The 27,990-nt window shown below is 39.3% G+C and overlaps 1 protein-coding gene across 1 annotated transcript; it reads left to right on the top strand.

The window, feature by feature from the left end:
* The first annotated feature begins 734 nt into the window (after nt 1–734).
* Nucleotides 735–27,640, top strand: LOC106068353 (putative SEC14-like protein 6). The gene is made up of 10 exons (XM_056013996.1): nt 735–1,030; nt 5,603–5,730; nt 7,329–7,500; nt 9,056–9,229; nt 9,868–9,978; nt 10,707–10,858; nt 11,904–12,015; nt 22,474–22,679; nt 26,757–26,932; nt 27,493–27,640. Exons 1-10 carry the CDS (start codon nt 1,019–1,021, stop codon nt 27,591–27,593), a joined length of 1,344 nt encoding a protein of 447 aa, XP_055869971.1. The 5' UTR covers nt 735–1,018; the 3' UTR covers nt 27,594–27,640.
* The last annotated feature ends 350 nt before the right edge of the window (nt 27,641–27,990 follow it).

Here is a 27,990-nt window from a genome sequence, read left to right on the forward strand (position 1 = left end):
AAGCCCTGCCCTCATGCAACCCTCTTCGTCCTGCTGGAGGTTTACTAGGAAGTCAATTATCTTCAACTTTGAAGGAACATCCGAAACGTGTCAAATATTTTAGAAACAAACATTTAAAACAATCATTGACTTGATTGTATGATATAATCATTGATTTAACCACCTAACACAATCATTGACCTGATCCCAGTATACAATTATTTGCTTGATCGCATAGGCGAACATGTATTTCTGTACAGTTCACAATACAAAAGCAATTTTATAACACCAATAGGACATGCACTGTCTACAACTACCAGGTTGAACAGCAAGGCTCAATTCGATATCTAGCTATCGCAAAGGCAGACCAAAAATACATTGGATGATGTAAAGGCGGTTCTACAAGACCTTGGAGATTGGGCAAGGCGGCGAAAGAACTTCGAGATATTGAACAGAAGTATGTGTTGAACAAGGCCAGAGCCCTGCGAGGACTGTTTACCCCCCCCCCCTCAATCCTTTCCAAAAACGCCCATGTTTGATAACCCACTGCTTGCAATGAAATAACATTTGCAAATGCATGTCTGGAGCTTAAATTTGAAATTAGTTGTCATGAACTGTTGCAAGCAAACACTGGCTCTGTCCAAAGAAGTCACAATGTTAAGTTTCGGTTTCACCGTAAAAGAAATGTAATCTTGGTTTGAATAAACTCTTGCTCTGAACAAGTTTGCACCAGGCCTGAACACAGATCTAGTACATTAGTATACGATGATAATAATATCTGTATTCTGGCGAAATCTTCATTTGTGGATACACTTTTTTTTACCTACATACTATGACTATCATGCTTGAATGTTAAAAGAATAATTTTTAGTACAAGAAAATACATTCTATTCAACAAGTTCTTCTCTCCTCACCTAATTGCATAGAGTAAATTCTAACAAGACAAAAGATCAAATTCTCGATAGAGCTAATACATTCTGATTCTCACTCTGGACCTGGATCTAAATGATAAATCTAGATATGAAATCACGATGAAGAAATGAGCAAGAAGGTATGTGAGCAATGAATCTATATTTACATCCAGCAAGGAGTTTAAGTTAAACTCTGACCTTACAAAATAAAAGCAAACACGCGTAACGAATTTGTACAGAAAATACATTCTCTACCATAATTATAACACATTAGAAACTAAAAAAGAAAACTATTGCCTTAAAACTGGGAAGAAAAGATATTGAATCACCGGCAAACAAAGGTTAAAGTCTGCATTTGGATACGGCAGTATCATGAGAATACCTAAACATGTATCTCATAGCTGGAACGGTTTTGCCGAGTGAAATAATGTACTCCTTCTTAATCTTCGGACTCAAAGACAAGTCCTATAATATGAAGTAGCCCGGTCGTTGGTTTTAAATGTATTTTAATCACTATTTAATGATCAGAAAGAAACATTCCGCTGTATTGCGCTGTAACAATACACTGTATGATCATTTATAGAAATGTAGTTACAGAAAACAAGTCAAACATCATTTAGGCCAGTCAAACCATTTTACTTGTGGCCCCATTTGTCAGTGATGTACTTGGTCACTGATGTAATTATTCATGGATGTAAATGAACATTGATATAATTGGTCACTGATGTAATTGGTCACTGATGTAATTACGAATCTCACTATCCAGGCTCTCTGCAAACACCATACACCACCAACTTAAAGAACTTGACAACTCAGGGCTCCAAAGTAACGTAACACTTTAATAGTTAAATAAATAACAGCCAATACTGTACAATTGGCAACACGTACACTGTTCAAATATCTCTCTTGTTAATAGCCGTTCCGCCGTATCGACTCTTGCACTAGCCTCTCCGTCTCGTTCCGGGCTTGCACTGGGTTCAACTGTTCAGGACTGACTTCACACACTAGGCTCGTTGTGTCGGACTCGATCACAGACCAAGATCAAGACGCCAGCCGTCTCAACTGTACTTGACAGTACTCCTCACTGAACCGTCGTAATGCTCCGTACAGAACCACACCGCTGAACTGTGCTGTAGTCGACCGGACTGTAGTGAACCGGGCTCTGAACCCCTGCCGTGAACCTTGCTGTATTGAGCCCCTTTTCTCAACCCTCTTGACTGCGTCGCCTCTGCTCTTATATAGGGTCCCTACTGGCCTTCTCGAACCGGACAGAACGCCGCTCGACGTTTCTAGGTGGTCAGATGACTACAACTCTCGTGACGCTCCTGAGCTCTGTTCACGACGTCGAACCTTCCCGGACCGCCGTCGATCCTTCCCGAACCGCCGTGTTGACACTTGTCTCGGCTGACCGTCGTAACTCGTCACGGTTGACCGCTCCTCTAGCGCTGGCCTAGGGCGATTTGCGTCGGCTGACTACACACACACCACTACCCCCATTTGTGCCACCACCAGGTTTATAACACTGCCCCCTCCTTAGATCTGTCCGTCCCGGACAGAATCAACATCATGACATTGGCTGTAAAGTTTCATCGCTGCAGGCGGGGGTCGATCAGTGGCAGTTGGCTTGCCTCTTGAGCTTGATGGAGCCATCCATGTTGCAGTCAGCTTCCTTCTTCTCCTCCAGTTGGCCTTCACCTGTTTGCCTCGCCGTCGTGCTTTCATCGCCATCCACGTTGAATTCAGAAAACGTTTTCTTCTTCTCCTCCAGTTAGCCTTCATCTGGTTGCATCGACGTCGTTTTCGCATCGTCATCCATGTTGCACTCAACAAAAGTAGCCTTCTTCTTCTTCTTTGCCAGTTGGTCTTCATGTGGCTGCAGTGATGTTGTGGTCGCGTCGCTCTCTTGTCGTTCGGTATTGAGGGCAGCCATTTGGCACATGGAGAGGTATAGGATGTAAGGGCTGGGGATACCAAGATCGTTGACAAAAGAGGTGGCTTCATAGGGCTTTGCGAAGAAGGACTGGGATGGGCTTCAAATCCACAGGACAGGGAATTGTGGGAGAGATAATCATCTTCAGCCTTGTCTGGAGGGCATGCTCGTGGGGCAGGTTGGCAACACTCCTCATGCAAAGGTCCCTCGTCTTCGGCTTCAGGCTTCATTCGGCTTTCTTCACCACCATCAGGACCTCTCTCTCTTGTCTCAGTATCGGGCCGATCACTTGTTGGTTTCAGACCTTGTCGATGACTTTCGTCTTTCAAATGTCCATCAATGTCAACGTCAGACTGCCTTGGATTCTCTTTACCACCATCAGAACTTTCCTCTCCAGTCTTGGTAGCTGGACCAACGTCTGTTAGGTTCGGACCTGGCTGGTATTTCTCGACTTGGATATGTCTCTCAACGGCTTCGTCAGGTTTCAATGGGTCCTCATTATCACCACCAGGGCTTCTCTCGCTGAGCTTAGCATCTGGACAAACGTCTGTAGGGTCCAAGCCTCGCTGGTAGCTTCCATCATGTAAACGTCCCTCAGCAACAGGCTTGTATTCAGAATCAGCGTTCTCTTGATCTGTTTTGCTGTTTGAGGTGCTCATATCAGGTAAAGCTTCAGCACAAGATTCGTTCGAACTATGGGCAGCTTCCATTGTCTCTTCATCTGTCTCTTTCGGCTCCACAGGTCTGTACTCCCTGTTTTCAGATTGACAGGCAGCACCACATTCATCAGCATTGCCGTTGTCACTGCATATTTCTTCAAAGCTTTGGGTGGCTAGTAGTTCATTGTTTAACGATGGCGCAGCTCCTTTATCTTTCAAGTCTCTTTGGTCGTACAGGGTTTCTTCCACCAAGTCCATCGTTTTCACCACGGGGCTCGTCACTTCCTTCACTGAGGTATACATCTTTTCAAGCTTGGTACAGGTCTCTTCGTTGGACTTCTTCCATGTCGTATTCATAGTCCGCAACTCTTCCTTCCAGTCATCTAGCTGTTGGTGCAAGAACTCTCTTAAAGTTGGTGCGACTTCAAACAGATACGTGTCTGGATCTTCCTCTTCTTCAACTATACATTCTCGGAGGCGTGCTTGTAAGGTTTCTTTATTTCCGCTCGTTTTCCGATCTCGATCACGGAGTTCTTCCTTCAGTTCTCTAAATTCAAGTTCGTACAGCAGTTTCAGACGAGCCATAGTAGATCCGATCCAATCCGATTCCGATCCGATCCCACTTCTGACACCAGTTGTTACGAATCTCACTATCCAGGCTCTCTGCAAACTGCACCATACACCACCAACTTAAAGAACTTGACAACTCAGGGCTCCAAAGTAACGTAACACTTTAATAGTTGAATAAGTAACAGCCAATACTGTACTATTGGCAACACGTTAACTGTACAAATATCTCTCTTGTTAATAGCCGTTCCGCCGTATCGACTCTTGCACTAGCCTCTCCGTCTCGTTCCGGGCTTGCACTGGGTTCAACTGTTCAGGACTGACTTCACACACTAGGCTCGTTGTGTCGGACTCGATCACAGACCAAGATCAAGACGCCAGCCGTCTCAACTGTACTTGACAGTACTCCTCACTGAACCGTCGTAATGCTCCGTACAGAACCACACCGCTGAACTGTGCTGTAGTCGACCGGACTGTAGTGAACCGGGCTCTGAACCCCTGCCGTGAACCTTGCTGTATTGAGCCCCTTTTCTCAACCCTCTTGACTGCGTCGCCTCTGCTCTTATATAGGGTCCCTACTGGCCTTTTCGAACCGGACAGAACGCCGCTCGACGTTTCTAGGTGGTCAGATGACTACAACTCTCGTGACGCTCCTGAGCTCTGTTCACGACGTCGAACCTTCCCGGACCGCCGTCGATCCTTCCCGAACCGCCGTGTTGACACTTGTCTCGGCTGACCGTCGTAACTCGTCACGGTTGACCGCTCCTCTAGCGCTGGCCTAGGGCGATTTGCGTCGGCTGACTACACACACACCACTACCCCCATTTGTGCCACCACCAGGTTTATAACAGTATGATCATTTATAGAAATGTAGTTACAGAAAACAAGTCAAACATCATTTAGGCCATTCAAACCATTTTACTTGTGGCCCCATTGGTCAGTGATGTACTTGGTCACTGATGTAATTATTCATGGATGTAAATGAACATTGATATAATTGGTCACTGATGTAATTGGTCACTGATGTAATTGGTCTACGATGTAATTGGTCACTGATGTAATTGGTCACTGATGTAATTGGTCACTGATGTAATTGGTCACTGATGTAATTGATCAGTTTTGTAATTAGCCAGTAATTTTATTAGTCTTAAATGTACTTAGTCTCTGATGTACTTAGTCACTGATGTACTTAGTCACTGATGTACTTAGTCACTGATGTACTTAGTCACTGATGTACTTAGTCACTGATGTACTTAGTCACTGATGCAATGAACATTGACGTAATAAGTCGCTATTGTAATTGATCATTAGTGTAATTAGTCACTCATGTAATTGGTCACTAATATAATTAGTCACTGATGGAATTAGTGAGTGATGTAATTGGTCAATGATGTAATTGGTCAATGATGACAAAGTATTATTTTTTTCTCTCTTCTCTCTCTCTCTCTCTCTCTCTGTCTCTCCGTTTCTCTCTCTCTCTCTCTCTATCTCATCTCATCTATATCCTAAATATCAGTTCTGAAATAACAATTATTTGCCTTGAAAACTAACTCTAGCCCTCTGTAGTGAAATTGCCGCGACTACCCGCTGACGTCTCTTCTTGCGGTTCTCGAAATTCTGGAACTAACGACAAAACAGCTCTGGCGGTCAGGAGACTCCGAAGTAGACTTTTGTCATTGAGGCAGTAAGTACATAAATAAACAGAAGCTAAGGAAAGTTGCAATGTTTCTCAAACTTTTGTCATTGAGGCAGTAAGTACATAAACAAACCGAAGCTAAGGAAAGTTGCAATGTTTCTCAAACTTTTATCATTGAGGCAGTAAGTACATAAACAAACAGAAGCTAATTAAAGTTGCAATGTTTCTCAAACTTTTATCATTGAGGCAGTAAGTACATAAACAAACAGAAGCTAATTAAAGTTGCAATGTTTCTCAAACTTTTATCATTGAGGCAGTAAGTACATAAACAAACAGAAGCTAAGGAAAGTTGCAATGTTTCTCAAACTTTTATCATTGAGGCAGTAAGTACATAAACAAACAGAAGCTAAGGAAAGTTGCAATGTTTCTCAAACTTTTATCATTGAGGCAGTAAGTACATAAACAAACAGAAGCTAATTAAAGTTGCAATGTTTCTCAAACTTTTATCATTGAGGCAGTAAGTACATAAACAAACAGAAGCTAATTAAAGTTGCAATGTTTCTCAATATTTTGTCAGTGGCGGCACCCCAAATAAACGAAAATTCGTTCGCGTCCCCTTTAACCTGCTGGGGTATGGCGGAGACCTGTAGCCTCTCACAAAAAGTTCATGGGTTTTTCTTTGAATATATATTACAATATGTTGGGAATCCAGATGTACGTCGATGAATGCTCATTAAAGCTAGTTCGCGAAATATTTATTCTATCCAAGAAAAGTTTTTTTCGTAATTCATTATCAAGTGTTTTGAATACAAGAAAATATTATTTCTTGGAATAGTATTAGAGAGACAGCAATTTTAACCTGCATCCAGGAAGAGGTTCTTTCGAAGCACTGTAAGCTCCTCCTAGCGGGGCTCAGGTCGAAGTCCCTGACGTATGTGTTTCCTGCGTTCTTAGCTTCAGAAATTCATCCTCCTGGCGTCCACAAAGCACTTTTTTTCTGATGTAGTTCATATTTTTAAAAAGGTTTTATTTAAAGGGGTTGAGATTTGCTAATACGCATGTTAAATTAATTCTCACGAAGATGGAAGCTGCATTGGCCAATACTATTATGCCAGGGACAGGCGTGATCGTCATAACTTGAAGAAAATACTTAAAATTGTTATCTTAACATTTTAACATTTGCTGATATGTGTAAATAGATGTAGACATTCTGTGTGTATGAGAGAGAGAGAAAGAGAGATTTTGCCCTTCTTTGCGAGGCTTTGTTCTATTTTCTGTCTTCGTTTGGGCGTGCAAGCCCCTGGTTACCATATGTGTGTGACAGAGAAAAATGGAGAGAGAGAGAGAGAGAAAGAGAAAGAAAGACAGTAAACGATGAAGAAAAAGAGAGTATTCAGAAACACCTATGACTAGTATTTTAAAACATTTGGATAAATTTGATAAGGCGCTGATCAAAAAGTAATTTCGAAGATGCAATCGACTATTATTACCACCATTTTAACGTATGCTAAATATATTTTCATTTACTTTAGGTATCAAGCTTCACCACAACTGTCATAGATAAAGTTGTGAAGAATTTTTTTTTTTTAATTTCACAAGTTTAAATTAGGCACTTTAATAACACGATATGTTTCGTCATTTTCCAGGCATCCTATTTACGGACCTAAAATTGACACATCCACTTCCGCTCTACTCAAATGGCTAAAAGTCTCCGGAAATGACGTGTTCGCCGCTGACGGGAAAATCCGAAGAAGTCTAGAACTGAAAGAGAAAATGAAAGTGGAGTCGCTAGTAAATCATACGATCAAAGTGCCTCAGGTTCATTTATTTTGTTTTGTTTTGAATATCATTCTAAATGTTATAATTCTCATGTTGCTCTCAAGTTATCTTTCAAATTCTTTGACGTCTAGCATTATAAGTCATTGATATTGTTGATATATCTTTTCCATAATTGATATTGTTGATATATATTTTCCATAATTGATATTGCTGATATATCTTTTCCGTAGATGATATAAACCTTAACATCAACAGCAAGGAAACTGTTCTTCAATGGATTCCAGCACACATTGAATTAGAAGGCAATGAAAAAGCAGACATACTGCCTTATTGGCCAAAGATGGAAAAATGAACAAACGAATGAAAATCCCTCTCTAACCAAAGGAAATGATGAAAATAATAGAGTGTAGAATAAATGAGAATTAGACCAGCTCACATCCCAATTACAAGAAAAAGGACGCCTATTATAAGCTATCTCGACATGACCAATGCATAATTTTTCGACTCAGAACCGGACACAACAGAATGAGACAACATATGATCCGGAAGCTTAAAGTCGGGACGAGCGAAACCTGCCCTTGTTTAGCATCACAAGAGAATGCTGACCATGTTCTTCAAAGCTGCACACTATATCAAGAGGCCCGAACAAGACTCTGGCCCCAAAACCTTTCTATAAAACTAAAACTATACCGAGAACTGCCTGATCTGTAAATCTCAGATATAGGATTACTGATCTGAACCTTCCGACATGTAAAATGAGAACGAAGAAGAAGAAGAAGCTGATATATTTTTTTCAACGTTGATATTGTTGATACTCTTTTCCTTTGAACTCGAAGGCTATAATCTCCCAGCTTCTTCAAGCTAAAACACAAACCAGTATGCTACTGAAATACTTATAAAAATATAAGGTTTTATAGTTATCTATTTTTATTTTCAAACTTTTTTCTCGACAAAGTACAAAGTGGACTAATTCAACTTATACTACCACTTCAGTCAAGTACAATTTCTTTCTCTTGTTCGGTATACCAAACAAAATAATTAATTAATTAAAAATACTTGATCTACTTATTGATAATTTTTTTTTATTGATTCTTGTTTTGTCCAGTAAAAGAAATAATTGTGCGAAATTTCAGCTTGATCCGAGATTGGGTGTGGGAGAAATAAATTGTACAAACTTTTTACCTGACAAACAGACAGAGTTGATATAAGCTTTGTAAAAGATTAATTCCTTGCCGTGACCTTAGTTCATATATGTTAAGTGCATTGTTACCAGAGTCGTTTTGCTAACTTGTAAAGTCACCAAACGTATTTTACTGATTTTACTTGAGTCTTTTTGACTCCCAGTGGAGCATAGGGATGCAACAGTACTTCGCCATCTGAGCTAATTTCTGGGTGGATTCCCATCAGTTGGGTCCATGTCGATCCTTTGCTACTTGGTCTACCAATCTTCTCCATGTTTCTTCTCCCAGTCCTTCCCCTGTGGAACAAATTATATTTATAAGACAATAACTTTTTGTTTCATTTGCCTGCAATTAAAATTTTTTACTTTTCTTATTTAGTAATCATTTAAACTTCTGACTTTTTTTCCCCCCAGATATTGCGCTCCGGGTACCCGGGCGGTGTTTGCGGTGAGGACCGGGAAGGTTCACCAGTTTACTACGAGCTGTGTGGACTGGTGGAGCTGAAAGATATCCTGCAGTCTGCCGGCAAGGACGCTTTCTTCAGATTCAAGTTCTTCCAACATGAGCTGCTTCTTGAGTTTTTAAAGGTCTTTTTTTTCTTTCTTTCTTGTTTTTTTATAAGTTCTTTTCTTCATTAGTAACTTTAAGAAGATTTGAATGAGCAGATAAGATCTAAATAGTGATGAGGTGTACTCTCCTAACAAATCAACATCGAATAATAACAATGAAATCGCTTGACTGTGCTAGACCGATTCTTGGTACTTAATAATAATTCACTCCGTCCGTCCGTCCATCCGTCCGTCTGTCTGTCTGTCTGGTTTGATTTTTTTACGTTTTTTTTCTCCAACTTCTCATTCTCGGATCAAGTTGACTTGAAGCTTTGCAAGATTATTTATTAACGATGAAAACACATGAATCAATTTAAAAAATTAATCAAGTAGTTAATTAATTGGTAGAAATAAATCTTGTAGTATTGAGAGATAAGACATTAACAGTGGCGTAGAAAAAGGATAACAACATGAATAGCAAGATAACATAATTTTAGCTTTGGACACTCATTTGGGGCCCCCTTTAAGTGGGGTGCAGGTGGATTTTCAAATTTGGACCCCCTCCTTACCCCATCCTAGCGACGCCACTGGGCATTAATTGAGAGGTACTTTCCCTTATGTTAGCTTTTGTTTCTTATGTATTTAAAAAAATTTTGCTTGTATTTTTTTTTAATCAGGAGTTGTCTCAGCAGAAGGGAGAGACCGTAGACTCCATGTTGGTTGTGGTCGACCTCCAGTTTTGCCAAAAAGAAGATCTCTGTACCGCGAACTTGACTATTCTAAGTGAGGTGATATGTCATAACTAATCATGTAGCCTGTTCTCTCCCTTGTCGTGTAGACTAACCTTACTTTACTGCCAGCGTCAAAGTACACTCAGGGCCAGCTGACAACAGAGATCGATGACCACTAGAATAGTCGCGATGGCTGAGTGGTAATGCGCTTGGCTTCCGAACCGATATAAGTACACTACATTAGTTACATTAGTAAGGGAGAAGTAATGGCAATAAGTCGTTGTGCTAGCCACATGACACCCTCGTTAACCGTGGGCCACAGTTGCAGATGCCCTTCACATCATCTCCGCCATAGATCGCAAAGGGAAACTTTTTTTTACTTGGGTAGTTGTTAGTAAAAACAAACAAAAAAAGTCATAGTAATCAGAAACTAGAAACGAAAACAGAAATACGAAAACTGAAACAAAACAATAAAATAGTCAAAGAACACAAACCAAGATTACAAATATAAAAAACTAGCGAAGTTATCGCTGTGGCTTTTTTTTTTTGTTCTAACTAGACAGTTATGGTTCTCCAAATCTGTTGTATTTTTGTCTTTCATTTAACTCAGATTCTAACTCTTCTAATTTATCTCTATTTTATCTCAGTTTTATTTCTTATCTCTCTTTTTGAATTCATCAATATCTCTATTTTATCTCTATTTTATCTCTGTTTTGTCTCTAGTTTATCTCTGTTTTATCTCTACGTAATCCTGAGTTTATCCTTATTGTTTCTTTTCTTTGAAGCTCCTCCATCTTCTGATAGACCACTACCCTACCATGATCAAAGAGATTGTCTGTATAAATGTCCCTGAACTTCCGGAACTGTTGACAGCGCAGAATTTATTCAAACGTGACGTGTACAACATGATTTCAGTGACTGGCCGGAAGTACACTAGGTGAGCTCAACCTTGTGATGTATCTTCCCAGGATTCCTTGCACTTCAAGGTTGATAGATTTCAAAATTAACTGGTCATGTTATAGTTAGTATGTACTCACCTGAACTTTGATGACAGAGTCGTATCTGAACGTTTAAAGATATTTCGTAATGGGAAATGTATACATTTGTAATTTTCGAAACAATTGAGTAGAAGAATCTTGGAACTCTAGGCCCATGGAGGCTCCCTCCATCACTCTGCTCTGTCTGAGAAGGATCCAAGCAAATGGAAAGTTGATACATCCCTTTTATCAATGGCCCATATTCATTCAAAGACGCTCGGGTTGGAGGCGAGGTTGAAGGACAAGCACACCGGGAAAACTCCCCATAAATTCAGTAAATCGGGATGTCAAAGAAAAACGTAAAAAAATATATTACATCAGTACGTTTCGACAATGTTATTGTCCCCTGGCAGAAAAAAAAAAGGCCGGTCGAGGTCAAAGGACGAGCACACCGGGAGAACTACCCACATTTTTTCTCTTACCACATCAGCCCTCTGGATGTCCTCCATAAATGCAGGGAATTTTGATGTCATAGAAAAATTATCGGATCGGTGCGTTTTGACAATTTATATTTTCCCCTGACAAAAAAAAAAAGGCCGTGCATCAATTTTTGTTTGAAGAAACTACATGCCATAGTAGGAGTATAAACTGTAATAAACTGTAGTTAAGAAAAATTGTTTAAATTGGTTAAATAAGTTAAAAATTATCTCTACTTTTCCGATCCTCCTTTTTATTGTGCCTTCATCTAATTTGAGCGTGAAATAAAATACGTCTCACAAAGTGCCATCTCACTCGCTGTGATGCTAAGCCTAGAAATTGTAAGCTGGTGTGTTTACCGTAAATCTGAATAAAAAAATGAAATGTGGGACAGAAGCCGGTCTGTCAATGTCGTCTGCTTAACCTAGAAAATCTAAATCGAATAGAGAAGGGAACATAGTCAAATACAAATGGGTAAATAAACCTGGTCGCGTGACTGACTTCTGCGCTTTGTTCTGCTCTCCACAGGAGGCTGAAGAAGAAAATAGCCATCACGCAGTGGCCCATTTACTTGGGAGGGAAAAAACACTGTGACGGCACACGACCGTACGTCAGCCTTGACATTGAATACAGCGTCAAGGTGAGTAATAATGTAAGGTCGAAGATACTCTCGCGTCAACTCGCGCCTACATGAACGGACTCTCGACGCCAAAAGATTTTGATGATAATTCGGAACGTCATCTCATCGTAAAGGTTGTCGTTCATTAGTAACCCGAGTCTCGGCGACCAGTTGTCGTTCTTGGTTTCTGTCAGTAAACAGTTGTGGTTCTTGTTGTCTGTAGTTATTCTTGTCATCTGTCAGCCTGAGTGCTTAGTTGGCATGTGTGTGTGTGTTATCTATACCCACAATACCTACTTCAAATACACGAAAAAAAAAGTGCCATTAGATAAATAATAATGTAGATTGGGCGGGATATGTGCGGTGGAAAAAAAGAGGTCCTTTTTGCTAACTATTGTCAATGTCAAGGTTGTTTTCGCACATTTTTAGCGGCCCCCGAAAGGGGAAAAGACGCTATTAGTTTTGTGTGAAATGTCTGTCCGTCTGTCCGTCCGTCCCGTTTAGATCTCGTAAACTAGAAAAGATATTGAAAATCCGATTTCACAATATTTTAGACCATTCAAAGTTCTGATGCAACGGCTACTTTTTTTTTTCCTGAAAGCGAAAAATACTAATTTTTAAAATCAATTATGCAAGCAGTTTTTTAAAGAGAAAAAGCTAATTAGTATGCATTATAAGCTAGACCTAATTTAAAACAAATAGTAATCTTATAAACTTCATTTTCGTGAGAATATTCTTATATGGTACTACCAAAGGATTCAAATATGTGATTGAACCTTTTCAAAACAATTACTTTATGTATTCCGAACCGAGGGTCCCGGGTTCGAATCCTGGTGAAGACTGGGATTTTTAACTTCTGAGTCTACCCAGCTCTAATGGGTACCTGACAATAGTTGGGGAAAAGTAAAGGCGGTTGGTCGTTGTGCTGGCTACCGGGTTCGAATCCTGGTGAAGACTGGGATTTTTAACTTCTGAGTCTACCCAGCTCTAATGGGTACCTGACAATAGTTGGGGAAAAGTAAAGGCGGTTGGTCGTTGTGCTGGCTACATGACACCCTCGTTAGCCGTAGGCCACAAAAACAGATGAACTTTAAATCATCTGCACTATGGACCACAAGGTCTAAAGGGAAACCAGTTAGGCCAGGTTCACATCTAACCTTACATTCACTTTCACCTATCCTTTGATCTGCGGGACCGTTAGGGCACTACACAAGATCTGTTAACCGTCTTTCTCCATTCTTATCTCTCATTTGTCTTTGATATAATTTCATTCGGATGTTCTTTCTGAAAATATTGAAGCCTACCTGGGTGGACCACTGGTCGTGCGGTTTGCGCGCTGGACTGTCGTTCGGATTTATCGACGGTCGAAGGTTCAAACCCTGCCTGCTCCCATCCCCCGTCGTCCTGCGAGAGGTTTAGACTAGGAAGTAAAGTATCTTCAACTGTGAAGGGTTATCCGAATTATGTAAAACATTGTACTTCGGGGGCCGATTTTGAGTTTGTGTTTCCACACAAACTGTCTTTTGTAACCTTGTAATATAAATAAATTATAGAACAAAGTTTACATTTTGAGAACAAAACTACGTTAAGTTCCTGTAGTACTAAAAATAGCCAAGGAAATTACAAATTGGTTTCTGGTTATTTCTTGTCTGTTTGAGAAGCTAATTTTAGAGATGTTAGAAGTTACATGGGAAGACTTTAATTATATTTGCTATATTTTGAAAGTTGTCAAGTCTACTTTAAAGAATCTTTTATTGAAATTGTGTGTTTGTAGTGTATCTGTGTATGCTCAATTTTTTTTATCCTTTCTACTTGAAATTGAAAGTGTTCTACTTGGAGATTGAAAATGTTCTACTTAGAGATTGAAAACATAGAGTTGAAGATAGGTGCTGAAACAAATGATACATACATATATTAAACATAAATAGATAACAGCACCAGGGACCAAGTTTTTAAGAGAGAAAGTAGTGAATTAAAATGCTACGAAAATAAGGGCATGCGCCGACCGAGGCTCGAACCTGTGACTCCGGATTGACTCGGAATGTCCAAAAAACATTCTTCTGATCCAGAGTCATTTCGCCCGGATGCAAATTACCACCCCAGTGGTCAAAGGTCACAAGCCCCAACCAGCCCCTCCCCCATTCTATCACGAATGGCTAGATTCAGCCACCCTATTACATTGTAACAGAGACCTATTTGTACGCCTCCATGTACTAAGTCTCCATGTTGGTATTGACTCCTTACAGCACGGTCCAGGTATCTGGCAGTGTTCTGTAGGGTTCGCCTGTCTCCAGGTATCTGGCAGTGTTCTGTAGGGTTCGCCTGTCTCCAGGTATCTGGCAGTGTTCTTTAGGGTTCGCCTGTCTCCAGGTATCTGACAGTGTTCTGTATGGTTCGCCTGTCTCCAGGTATCTGGCTGTGTTCTTTAGGGTTCGCCTGTCTCCAGGTATCTGGCAGTGTTCTGTAGGGTTCGCCTGTCTCCAGGTATCTGGCAGTGTTCTGTAGGGTTCACCTGTCTCCAGGTATCTGGCAGTGTTCTGTAGGGTTCGCCTGTCGCCAGGTATCTGGCAGTGTTCTTTAGGGTTCGCCTGTCTCCAGGTATCTGGCAGTGTTCTGTAGGGTTCGCCTGTCTCCGTACTGGGCCAGTTCTATCAGTTCCAAGACTAGTCGTACCTTCGAATGTGTTTCTGAGCACCCTGCAGTCGTAGAGGATGTGGTCTACCTTCTCGTCTTCTGCGTGACACTGTCGACATCTGGGATCGTGGCTCTCTTGGATCCGAGCGAAGTAGACTCCTATCGGACAGTGTCCCGTACGAAAACGAGCCAAAATTGCACGATCCTTTCTGTCTAGCTGCCACCATTCGCCCTTACTGTTTTGGGCGGTATAGAAACGTCCCGTCCCGTGCTACAGGGGTCCCAGTTTGGTACCACTTGGACTTGATCTATTAAAAAATCCTCGCTTTTGCACTCTCGTATGTTTGCGGCTCCTCTGGTGGATCTAGAAGCGTTCCAAGCTTCGATAAACTGTCTACCTTCTCCAGGTTTAGTGTCATGAGGTGTAAAGGAACTACCAAAACAGAGACCTATACAAAAGATGTAACACAACAAGGGTTTCGGAGGCGATACTGAAACTGTATAACGAAATCAATAGTTAAATTTTCCGCTTCAGTTATTATGGTAGTGTTCTATTCTAAGAAGCGTGTTCAGAGGGGCATAATTCAATTCTCGCCCAATAGGACCGAGACAAACATAGAGGGAGGTAATTCAACTGTGCTTTTTTCTTTTCGAGACTGTTAAATGATGCTGGCTAGAGTAGCCTACATTTATTTTTGTACATAAGAAGTTAGAGAGATCCTCCAGTAACAAACATGATTTCGCAAAATCATTTGCTCATCAATTTTGATTGTTTTCTTCATAGTAAAAACATTCGTTCACAAGCGCTGACATTTGATATAACAGTTCCAATACTTGGGAACCAATGTGAACAACGTCAAATACATACTTTAAAAACAAAAAAGCCTATATGAGAGAAAGAATCTCTCACAAACTGCCTAATATCTCAATACTGCAAGGTTTATTTCTCTTTTTATATAAACAAAAATAAATAATGACCACTAATTAATTAATTTATTAATTGTATTTATTATTGACTGGTGTGTTGTCATAGAAATGAATAATTGCGCAAATTCGCAACTTGATCCGAGAATTGGAAATGGGAAAAAAAAAACATTTTCAAACTTTTTACCAGACAGACAGACAGAAAAGAAAAATTAAAACACGATTTTGGTTTAAAGTAAATATTGACCTTCCATTGTATATTACACTATCCATAAACATTAAGAATATCTGACATTGACTCTTTCTCTCCGTAATTATTTGTCCACGTTGCAAAGGAACTCTTCATTTTGTTCATTACTACTTCACTACCCCTGTAATGATTGGGCTTCAATAGCTTTGTTGTTTGTTATCAGAAAAAGTTTTATTAGGTATAGAACTAAAGGGAAATGCATGCTCTTTTTATATAACACAAATTCAAGTTTATAAAATTAAACATTAATTTATTTCAATGAAGTCACAATCAACGATAGTATCGTCGATTAGGAGAGAAAGAGTTAAGGGTAAGATTTGTTGTTAACGTTTTCTTTGGTTTACTTAGCTAGTAGATCAACAACAGTGGTGTTCAACCGAGTTCAACCTTGTTCAACCGTGTTCAACCCAGAGGTCACAGAAATTTCCGATGCTCGCGTTACGTGCCGCATCATCTTCTCAAAAAGGAAAAAAAAAATGTTTACAAAACGTGGCAAGAGGAATAACTCCAAATATACAGCCACATCTCTCAATAAGTAGCTTTAGCAAATCTCTCCATTCTGAACTATCCTGTGCCTTACGTCTCCATGTCCGGACCTTTAGCTGTTATAGATCTGCCTCTACATCATCAAGACACCGTATTCGGGGTTTTTCTTTGGGGCGCCTGCCTTTTGGTTTTTGCCGGTGAACAATCTTTATTTCTCTGTTCTAAGACATTCTTTCGAGGTGACCTGCCCAACGTAATCTGTTCCTTTTTATTTCTGTCACTATGGAGGTGTCTTCATATAGCTGGTATATTTTTTTTGGTTGGTGCGAGTCCTCCATCCGGTTTCATCGTGTATGGCAGCATAAAGTCCCCTGTTCGATACAAAGCAAATTAATTTATTACATTAATTAATTATATGATTGGTACATTTTTTCATTCGCCAGCCCGCTTCTGCGTGCCATCCGGTCACTCGAAATTTTTGCCCTATTGTCCAAGTCGCAGAGGGTCAGTTCTATGGACTCCACAATTTTTTTTCTTATTTCCTGCTACCTGTGACTCAGGTGTCGGTGACCAATGTGGCCTCGGGCCGAAAAGTGTTGGGCCCCTCTGGTATACGTCATTAACAATGTAATGAGTCGCGCTCTGATACTAATGGTGCTCACCAGCGCACTGTTCTAAACTGGTGTTATACAGAATGTTGTGTCAAGAAAACATGAATATAGAGCAGGGGTAGGCAAATTACGGACCGCGAGCCACATGCGGCCCGCCGCTGTGTTTTATGCGCCCGCGAACACGAACAGAAAACAGGTGTACCCATAAAGTATTCATATAAAATGCAAATATATTAAAGTAAATAATTGTACTTATCTATATAAATTATTGTAACTTCTGATACTTATCACTTATGATAGAGAGGCTAAAGACACATTGTCTCTACATGTCATTCTAAAAAAGTGTAAAGTAAACGACGATTATTCTTATTGGCAATATTTGGAAACATTCAGTCAAAGACACACACGTAAACCAGTATTTATTGAATGCTATGAAGCACTGTGTTGAAAAAGTTTGGTTGACTTAGAACTAGATGGCAAGTGTAACATTTGACGGAGCCCCTGCTTTGACTGAGAAAAATAGTTGTTTGTTTGTTTGTTTGTTTTTAATTAATGAACAATATCCCAACTCTAAACTCTAAACGGGAATGTTTGCACAAAGCTACATTGGATCTCAAACATATTTGCTTATCACACTTATCATAGCAAGGGGTCTTAGCCACAGGGAGCTCTGAGAAATACTTGATGATGTGGAAACAAAACATTTCGAAGTCCGGTACCACAGTAGTATCCGCTGGCTTAGCATGGGCAAGGTATTGAGAAGAATATGGGACATCAATAAAGAAATAGTTAGGTCCCTTGAAGGACATTGACTGTGACTTTATGTCTAATATTTCTATCGAAGAGTGAAAGACAGACTTCCATGTTTTTCACTATAAGATGAAATGTATGTGTATGTTAAATCTTTTCAAACAAAACTTTCCCATTTCACCAGGCCAGCAAGTGAAAACAGGCTATGTCATTTTCTTTGCTAAAAGGTGAAACTATTTCCGTGAACTGGTTAAAAGTTCAAGACTTGTTTGTATTCCTTGATTGTAGAATTTAAAAGCAAATTGAAGACGTCAAGAACCTGTTTTCAATACCCTGAGCTCACCATTTAGAGCAGAAGCTGATTCAGCTTCACATTACATAATTCCTAGCAAATTATGAACTGAAAGAGAGGTTCCAGTGAATTCTTCCATTGGAGTTTTATGGAAACCAGAAGCTGTATTTCCATTTAAAAAAATTGCTGCTAAACTTTAACATTATTTGGGTCCAGATACATATGTTAACAAGTATTTTTCTTTTGTTTGAAAATAAACAAGTGTAGCAAAAGGCCAATGCTGACTGTCTGTAATTAGACATCGGTCACAAGGATAACAACTAGTAAACTAGTTCCATAGTTCCGGAAAATTATGTAAAAGTGTAAACAGTTAAATATTTCACATTAAGTGCAACTGTACATTCGTGATGTGACAATAATTGAAAGTAATGTCCCTAAAATTAGATTCAAATATTGCTAACTCCGGAGTGTAAAAAATGATAAATCAATGTATGATTCAGTATAAATATGAAATAATAGACATTATACTCAGTCAGCTAGGTTATTATTCTAACTTACAAGTACATATTTTATAAATATATATGCGACCCCTCATTCCGAATTTTGTTTTTTGAAATGCGACCCTAGATAGAAAAAAGGTTGCCCACCCCTGTTATTAGAGAGATTCCCACTAAGTGGAATGAATTGAAACAGATTGGTGTGCTCCTATTTTATATTGGTTTCTAATTACCTTATTTTTTTTATCTAATAATTAAACTGGGTTCGCGTAGTGACGTGAAGCAATGCACTCATCCTTAATCTTCGTAATCGAAGACATTGTCATTAATTCAACTTCTTTAATTATTCATTTCCATTCGTTGAGTGCTTGCCATAGATTCATTGAAATAACGTAACGTGCTAGATCGAAGCTCATTGCTTTTTAGTACATATGGACACATTCGACATAAAGGTTTATCCATCGTTTTTATCTCTTGATTGATTTCTAGGTGTAAGTGTGATGGCTTGTGTGTGTGTTTGCGTTTTATTTTTTCTTGATATATAACTTTAAAATATTTACATGTAAATAACCTTTTTTACAACTGTAATAATGATTTTCTTTTTTTTTTTTGTTGCAACTGAATCATTGAATAGCGTGCTGTTATTTCTAGTCCGTTGGAAAGTCATGAATACAAATCTACATTTGGTTTTATTCTGTTTAGTTTTGGACAAATCACTTCAACTACCAAGAGCACGCAAATAGTCACTTAATTTTATGTACAACAAAAAATAAACATTTGTTTTGTAGAGGTCAAAGATTAATAAGGTTATTGTTATAAGTATTAATTAAAGCCTCCTTTCTGACCTTAGGATCTTCTGGGCGGATGACGTAATGCTCATCTGTTTCTGTGGCCTAAGGTTAACGAGGGTGTCATGTGGTTAGTAAAACGTCCAACCACCCTTGCTTATTTCCTCTAATATCCGATATCTTTGACAGTTGGGTGGATACAGAGTGCAGTAGCGGCCTTAAGGGGTGGCAAGTGGGGCAATCGAATTATATATATAGGTTATAGATAGATTGTTATTATTTGTAATTTTGACTGCCTTTGTAACACTTGTGCTTTTTGGAAAAACAAATAAAATTGTTAAATTGTTGATTCCTTGTTTGGTACTGTGACCTAGAACGATGGGTTGAACACTATGCAGAACTCTACCAGATTGAAAACGCCATCTCACCAAATGCTGTTTCCAACTTCCCATCACTTCCAGTTTTGACGGAATTAGACGAAACGCCCTCAGTAAAGGAGCTGAGCATTGCCATTGACATGCTTGCACATTGGAAAACACCCGGAGGAGATGGCATTCCTGCTGAAGTAATTCAGGCTGGAAAACATGCCCTAATCAAACCACTCCATGAACTGCTAAGCTTGTGCTGGGAACAAGGAATGGTCCCCCAGGAATTGAAAGACTCCAACATTGTTACAATTTATAAAAATAAAGGCGACCGCTCTGATTGTAACAATTACAGAGGCATCTCACTGCTTAGCATAGTCGGAAAGGCTTTTGCTAGAGTATTACTAAAGCGATTACAGATCCTGGCAGATCGTGTTTATCCAGAGTCACAGTGTGGCTTTAGGGCAGGTAGATCTACAACAGATATGATTTTCTCTCTTCGGCAGCTACAGGAGAAGAGCAGAGAACAAAAGCAGCCCCTCTTCATAGCATTTATTGATTTGACCAAGGCCTTTGACCTTGTTAGCAGAAGCGGTCTGTTTGCTGTACTAGAGAGAATCGGCTGCCCAAATAAGTTAAGAAAACTAGTGTCAGCTTTTCACGAAAATATGCAGGGCACCGTTCAGTTTGAAAGTTCTTCCTCCAGGCCATTCTCCATTAAGAGCGGTGTAAAACAAGGATGTGTACTGGCCCCTACACTATTTGGCATCTTCTTCTCAGTCGTACTATCCAGTGCTTTTAAATCCCTGGAAGAGGGAATATACATCCATAGCAGATCCGATGAAAGGCTCTTTAACCTGGCACGTCTTAAAGCCAAAACGAAAAGGCGTCGTATCTTGATAAGGGAGCTGCTGTTTGCCGATGACGCGGCACTCGTATCTCACTCACAAGGAGGTCTACAGAAGCTAGTGAACGCCTTAGCAGCTGCTTGTCAAGAGTTTAGCCTTACTATAAGTCTCTCCAAGACCGAAATCCTGGCACAAGACGTCGCAGAAATACCTATAATACAAATTGGGAACCACACCCTTTCAGTGGTGCAGGAATTTACCTACTTGGGTTCAACAATTGTCAGTAACCTAGACTTAGACAACGAGCTGACAAAAAGGATAGGAAAAGCTACCACAGCATTGGCAAAACTCTCCAAGCGCGTCTGGGAAAATGGTAAATTGACCACAGCGACCAAAATCCTAGTCTACAACGCCTGTGTTGTGAGCACTCTCCTTTATGGCAGTGAGAGCTGGTCAACATACATGTACCAAGAGCACAGATTGAATAGTTTCCACTTGCGCTGCCTGAGACGCATAATGGGCATCTCTTGGAGGGACCATGTCTCCAATCAGGAAGTTTTAAGATTGGCCAATATGAACAGCATGTATGCTCTCCTGACACAAAGAAGATTACGCTGGCTCGGACATGTCACCCGCATGCCAGATGGCAGAATCCCGAAAGATATCTTATATGCTGAGCTTGTGGAAGGAGTCAGACCCAAGGGCCGCCCAAGACTAACATATAGAGATGTCTGCAAGCGAGACATGAGAGCCTCAGGCATTAGCGAAAGTATGTGGGAAAACATAGCCAAAGACCGGAGTGCATGGAGACAGACTGTGCGTGCTGGGACAACCCTTGCTGAGAACAAAAGAATTGAAGCGGCTTTAATCAAGAGGGATAAAAAGAAAGCTGCCCTGTCTGCTAGCCCTAAATCAGAGGCATACACATGTGGCAAAGTCTGCCGTTCTAGAATTGGCTTGATTAGCCACACCAGATTCTGCCCCGTCTCAAGATTAAGCCAAAACCTGTGACTCATTTGGGCGCATCCATTGCCTTTCGAGACAAAAGGAGCCATATACTGTGACCTAGCCCGCATGTTACCAATTTATGTGCTTTACAGTTATTTCGGCCAATCAACATCCATAAAGTTTGACCATGACGTATTCATTTTTCCCCAATAAGTTTATGTGCATATACATCGGGTGGCCGTGTGAATATCGGTGTTTCAGATGGAAAAAAAAAACGCGGATGTATTTTTTTCATTAGAAAGTCGGATGTCAATGGACCTTTGTAGCTCCTATCGTGCACTTTGTTCTTATACCAAAGACTAAAGACCGTATTTTCTTTTCCTAAAAGTACAATAGCTATTGGAGGTAAATCTGGAAACGAAAGCTGCTGCGATTGGAACCATCTTGGTAATAAACTTCAAGAGGTTTCAGTGAATCACGTTCAAATGTTTGTTTAAATTTTTTTTATGTCTCGGATGTTTTTTCAGAGTTAAAGATAATCTACTTACTAGTCGAAACCTCCCGCAGGACGACGGGGGATGGCAGCGGGCAGGGTGCAAACCAGGGACCATCGAGACGACCCAACAACAGTCCAGCGCGCTTACCGCACGAACAGGAAGCCATCCATTCTTATAAGTATGTGTCAGCATAGTTGGATTAAGCTCTAAGAATGTCAAATGATAGCGTAATGGATAACTGCATGCTAGAACAAATTACAAGAAAAACTGCAATGTCTCACAGTCTTAGCAAGAGCACTAGCGATAGTTCCGCACCTTGCCAAAAAGTGGGAGAAATAACGTGTTGAAAATGTGTACCAGACAGACAGGCCGACGGAAAGAGTGAGTTGATGTTAGCGATGTCAGAAGTGTCTGGTGCAGGATGTTTTACAACTCCTTTGATGCCTTTTGGGTGAATAAAAATACCTAAACTCGGCTTTGTTCTTATTTATCTTCATTTTGATATGCCTCCATTTTTTAGATCTAGTTGGTGACACTAGCTATGTAACGTGACCTTAAAATCAATCGTCCTTGACCTTCCTCCTTACAGGTACCTCAACTGATACTACAACAAGATGCCCCCAATGAGAAATTGATCTACACCGTCGGGCCCGGCATCCGGAAAGTGGAGGAGTATCACGTGGCGGCGGCAGGAAGCATTTTGACCTGGGACTTTGACCTGATCAGTTCTCCCGTCAATTTCGCGATCTATGCGAACTCTTTAGGACAGAACAACAGGCTGGTGCATTCAGCTGGGTGAGTGAAGATTTATGCGAACTCTTTAGGACAGAATAACAGGCTGGTGCATTCAGCTGGGTGAGTGAAGATCTATGCGAACTCTTTAGGACAGAACAACAGGCTGGTGCATTCAGCTGGGTGAGTGAAGACAAAGTTGGATTCGCTAAGTAGACATCACTGATGTCAGGGGTTTGAACTGGAATAAACTGGGATGAATACATAAGCACCATGCATGTAGGCAGGCAGTTATTTTGTTATTTAGCAGTGATGTCCAAACTAAGGCCCGATGGCCATATCCGGCCTTTTTTTTTTTTACAAAGCTTATATCAACTAACTCTGTCTGTATGGTAAAAAGTTTGTACACGTTATTTCTCCCACATCCAATCATGGTTCAAGCTGAAACTTTGGCACAAATATTCACAAGAAATGAATCAATAAAAATATTAACCAATTAGTCAGATAATTATTGGTAATTAATTATTTTGTTCGATACCAACAAGGGAAAGAAATCTTTCAGTATTCACAGACGTGGCTAAATATGTCATCTTTGGTCCCCTTAGATAATTGTACACATTATTTGTCCTTCAAGCATACTCGGATCAAGTTGAAACATGAAACAATTATTTAGTGTACCTAAGAAAACATGAATCAATTTAAAAATCAACAACTAGTTGCTTAAATATTGGTAATAATCTATTTTGTTGATATCGAATAAGGGACATAACTTCTACATTTTTAAGATGTAGGTTGTAAGTGCGAATTTTTTTCTTCTGTGTTTTGTTTTTATTTTACGATAATAAAAACAAGCAAAACATAAAAATACTTTGGTATATTTATAGCCAGGTATATGAATACTGTAAGATATTTTTCCCATTAAGCAATATCAAACTAAATTTATTAACTACCACTATTCGTTAATTTTGTATTTATTTATTCATATTTTATTGGAACAATGAATAATTGTTCAAAGGGTTCGACTCAATCTGAGAATGGGAAGTGGGAGAATAAGTGTGTATAAAAAAAACTGAACCAGACGGACAGCCAAAGTGAGCTGTAATAAAGGGATTGAAAGTTATGATTCAGAAAAAAAAAAAAAAAAAAAAAAAAAGATACTCTGCCAAAGAAAGTAGAATGTAAGTTATATGTAAGTTATTTGTAAGTTATATGTAAGTTATATGTAAGTAGTATTTTTCTCATGGAATCCAACAACGTTTGACCAATCTTAATGAAGCTTGACCTAAATTTTCCTTAGACCACTGGGGAGGCTGTAGTGTAATCAGAACTCCTCAACTACGGGCAATGCTTTCTCGTATTTCTGTTGATAAAAACTAAACTGGTTTTATCTTGCAATTTAAGAAAAACTGGGTCACCTTCCAATTTCCTCTCTTATTTTCTCTCGTTTTGTTTTTTTGTCTGAACCAGTTCATTGTAATGAAAAAAAAAATCTAATTTTTATTTTTGTCAGGAAAAAAAAAAGAAACAAACAAACAAAAAAAATACGCTCCGAAAAACGTTCTTTTGTTTCTTATTTCCTTTCTTTTTTTTATATACATTCAACTCTTCTCCTGCATCACACTCTGTAACCGTAGACTTTGCACTTGGAACACAACAAATTAGAAGATGACTTTCGCTAATTACACATTTAAATTTGGGAGTAAATTTTTGAAGATAACAATGACATGAGCAGTCTGACCTAGACCTAAAAATAACTTGAAATAAAAGTCGGTTGACGTCCTCGACATCTTGTCAAGAGTTAAATTTAGCTGTTTTAATGAACGCGGACACCCCACCCCCACCCCCCTTGGGGTATTATCTGCCAGGCTAATGATGACAAGCTTGACTCTGGGCATTGTACTTCTTTCATTCTAATTATCTGCTTCAGTGCTTCTCAAAATAGCCCCACACGGGTTTTATTTGGAACCATCTTGGTTTATGAAAACCATAAAGCATATTGCACCTTGACCTGCCTTTAGTCTTTTGAACCGTTAGGGCACAACAGATAATAAATTGACCGTCTCTCTCCATTCTTCTCTGTCTTTTGCCAGTCACTTTCACAGAGGCGTAGCTAGGGTGTGGGAGGGGGGGGGGAGGTGGAGAATTTGAAAATCCTCCCGGGGCCCTGTTTGAGGGGGGGGGGCTCCCAAATGAGTTTTTTTTTACATTAAATATTAAATAATACGCAAAATGCAGGGGCTTCCAAAAGGTCAAGGCCTCGGGCCCCCAAATGATGGCAAAGTCACTGCCAGCTCATTCTTTGACTTCCCGTCGCTTCTTTTGTTTGCCTTTCTTCCTCTCCATGATAATGTAGAGAGGTCTTAGCGAGTCCTGTGGATCTCTTGATATGACCGTAAAAACGTAGCTAGCGATTTATTTATTTATATTTTTTTGACAATGGTGGAAAGGTCCTCATATAGACCGTTTGCCATTGAGATCATGTTTAGGATTTCTTCAATTGTGATGTGGTCTTTATAGGTAATAAGAAAAAAAAAGACCTTGTGGTCTATGGGGCAGATGATGAAAAGGTCATCTGTTTCTGTGGCCTACGGTTAACGAGGGTGTCATGTGGCCAGCACAACGACCAACCGCCTTTACTTTTCCCCAACTAATGTCAGGTACCCATTAGAGCTGGGTGGACTCGGAGGCGCCCAAAGATCCCGAAATTAAAAATTCAAGTCTTCACCAGGATTCGAACCCAGGTCCCCTGTTCGGAAGCCAAGTGCTTTACCTCTCAGCCACCGCGCCTCTATTTGTGGGTGATGCCTAGAATTCTTCTGTAACATCTTGATTCCATGGATAGGATACTACTCTCTGCTGTTGAAGTGTCCATGATCCGCAAGCGAACAAAAACGTCAACGGAACGCAGGGGTCTGACTTTTGTGCCGAGTGCTATGCCTTTGTCTTTCCAGATTGTTTTTAGTTTTGCAAAATCACCAAATTAACTTAATAGCGCCGAGGAACAAAGAAAAGCTTATTTATTTTTTTATTATTTTTGAAATTTAGCTTTCTAATACAGATGAAATGTAGGAAAGTATGTTTATGCTAGTTAATTAACAACGAAACAATGTGAAATGAACGAAGTAGGGAATATTTTTTTCTCAACCTTCTTTACAATGGGGTCCGATTTATTCCTTAGTAGTAGGAAACGTCCCTTCAAAAGATGTAGAGTTCCATTTACTTTTCATCTAGAGAAATATGTCAACGATATTGATATTTAAGAAAAATAAAAAAGTAAATAAATAATTACTACTAATTAAGTGGAATTAAGCGAATTCGAATTATCTCTTGTAGCGTGCTGACTACGAACTGATCCCCAAGGTACTTATCTAGATATAACCTCCAAGTACTATCTTGCCTTTATCTCGTCTTTGTGCTCCTATTCTCGCTCATTGCGCTCTGGTCTCCAGTCGAAATATAGCTTACCCAGTGCGATCTTGTCTAATAGCTGCTGTAGCTTACCCAGTATGATCTTGTCTAATAGCTGCTGTAGCTTGGTCAGTGGGCTCTGATCTCCATGCTAACACATTTCAATATGAAGAAGCCTAAATGCAATCAGGTAATGCTATCTGGACAAAGTTTTCACGCTGACTGATCTAAACTTTTGTAGGCTTACACGTTACTGCTAGGACATCAATTTCTCTGATCAAGTTTGCACAATTATTTCATTTACCTGACAACACAAGAATCCATTTTAAAAAATTAACCAAATAGTTAATTAACCATTGGTAATAAATTACTTTCAATTTTCAAACAAGGGAAAGAAATAGTATTTGACTGAATTAGTCCTCTTTATAGATTGTCGTCTGGGGCTCATTACAAATTTAATTACATGACTCATTCAAACTAATTGATACACTTCATATAAACTTTGTTTTTTTAAAGGTTTTTTTTTGCTTGTTTTTCCTTTAAGTTTCCTTATTTCCTCCATATTTCTCCATATTGCTCTCGCCCCTGTATTTTATTACTTTAAAAATGTAAAGTGTATGCCTATCTTACACATAGAGAAGTAAACAAAGAGGCAATTACTGTATGACATATTCATCCTGCAGATCCCAATGAGTTTTCAATCATTTCATTCCATTTATTCTCATTTCACAGACTGACTTTAGACACGGATATGAGATCTGGGTCACTGGACTGTAAGATGGCTGGGAGATATCTGTTTGTTGTGGACAACAAAGTGACCACTGAGTCCCCGGTTCAAGTTAGTTACAGAGTGACTGTGGTGCCACCTGACTCATACGTGACACGTCTGGCGCCGATGTTGCCCCTGGGTAAGTCTAAAGTGCACGACTGTCAGTTTCAATAGCATTGGTTTAACTCTTGCACTCTTTCTTCCACTCTCTGTCTGCCCATCTATGTTTGTAATGTTAGAATAGCGTCTTGAGCCTGTATCATGTTTGTTAACAACGCTCTATAAATGAAATCTTTATTATTAACTCTATCTATTACTTTCCCTCACTCTGTCCTGTTTCATAGTTGGTTTCTTTTTTCTTTCATAATTTTATCTATCTATCTATTTATCTATCTATCTATCTATCTATCTATCTATCTATCTATCTATCTATCTATCTATCTATCTATCTATCTATCTATCTGACTGTCTGTCTGTCAGTCTATTTATCTATCTATTTATCATTATCTTTCTATTTTTATCTATCTATTTATCATTATCTATCTATTTTTATGCATCTAATATATCTATTTTTTATTTTTCTATTTATGTATCCATCTTATCCATTTGTCCTTTCTCGATATTATATATTATATATATTATATATATATATATATATATATATATATATCACTCTTTTTTTCTCTCTTCTCGTGACAGTAAGACAGATCAAACAGAAAGCGCCCTCTATATGTAGGAGGAGAGATCACGTGACGAATGCGTTTAGCACCCCCAACGTCGATTGGTTAAATTCAATTTAGCAGGGCTCATTACTGAGCACAGAGACTTACTATAGTACTAACAGTCACAACACCCAAGTAGCATCAACAGTGGCGACATACTTGTAGTACTAAACATTACCAATACACTTGTACTACAATCACAACATACTAGTAACACTGACAATCAAAATTCGCTAATATGACAGTCAACACAACGCACTAGTTGCAGCAACAGTAACGACACATGCAGTTTAGGTACATGAATAAATCTCAATATGTTGTGTAATTTCCTGTTCGTGAAGAATAAAGAATTATTATTTTTTCATTGTAGTGTTTTTTTTTTTTTTTAAATATCCTCATTTTTACAATCTCTTTCATTAGCTTTTAAATTCACCATAGATGTTTGGGTGGATACAGATCTGTAAAACGTCTATAA

The sequence above is a fragment of the Biomphalaria glabrata genome, chromosome 16 (assembly GCF_947242115.1).
Source record: "Biomphalaria glabrata chromosome 16, xgBioGlab47.1, whole genome shotgun sequence".
NCBI classification, from domain to species: domain Eukaryota; kingdom Metazoa; phylum Mollusca; class Gastropoda; family Planorbidae; genus Biomphalaria; species Biomphalaria glabrata.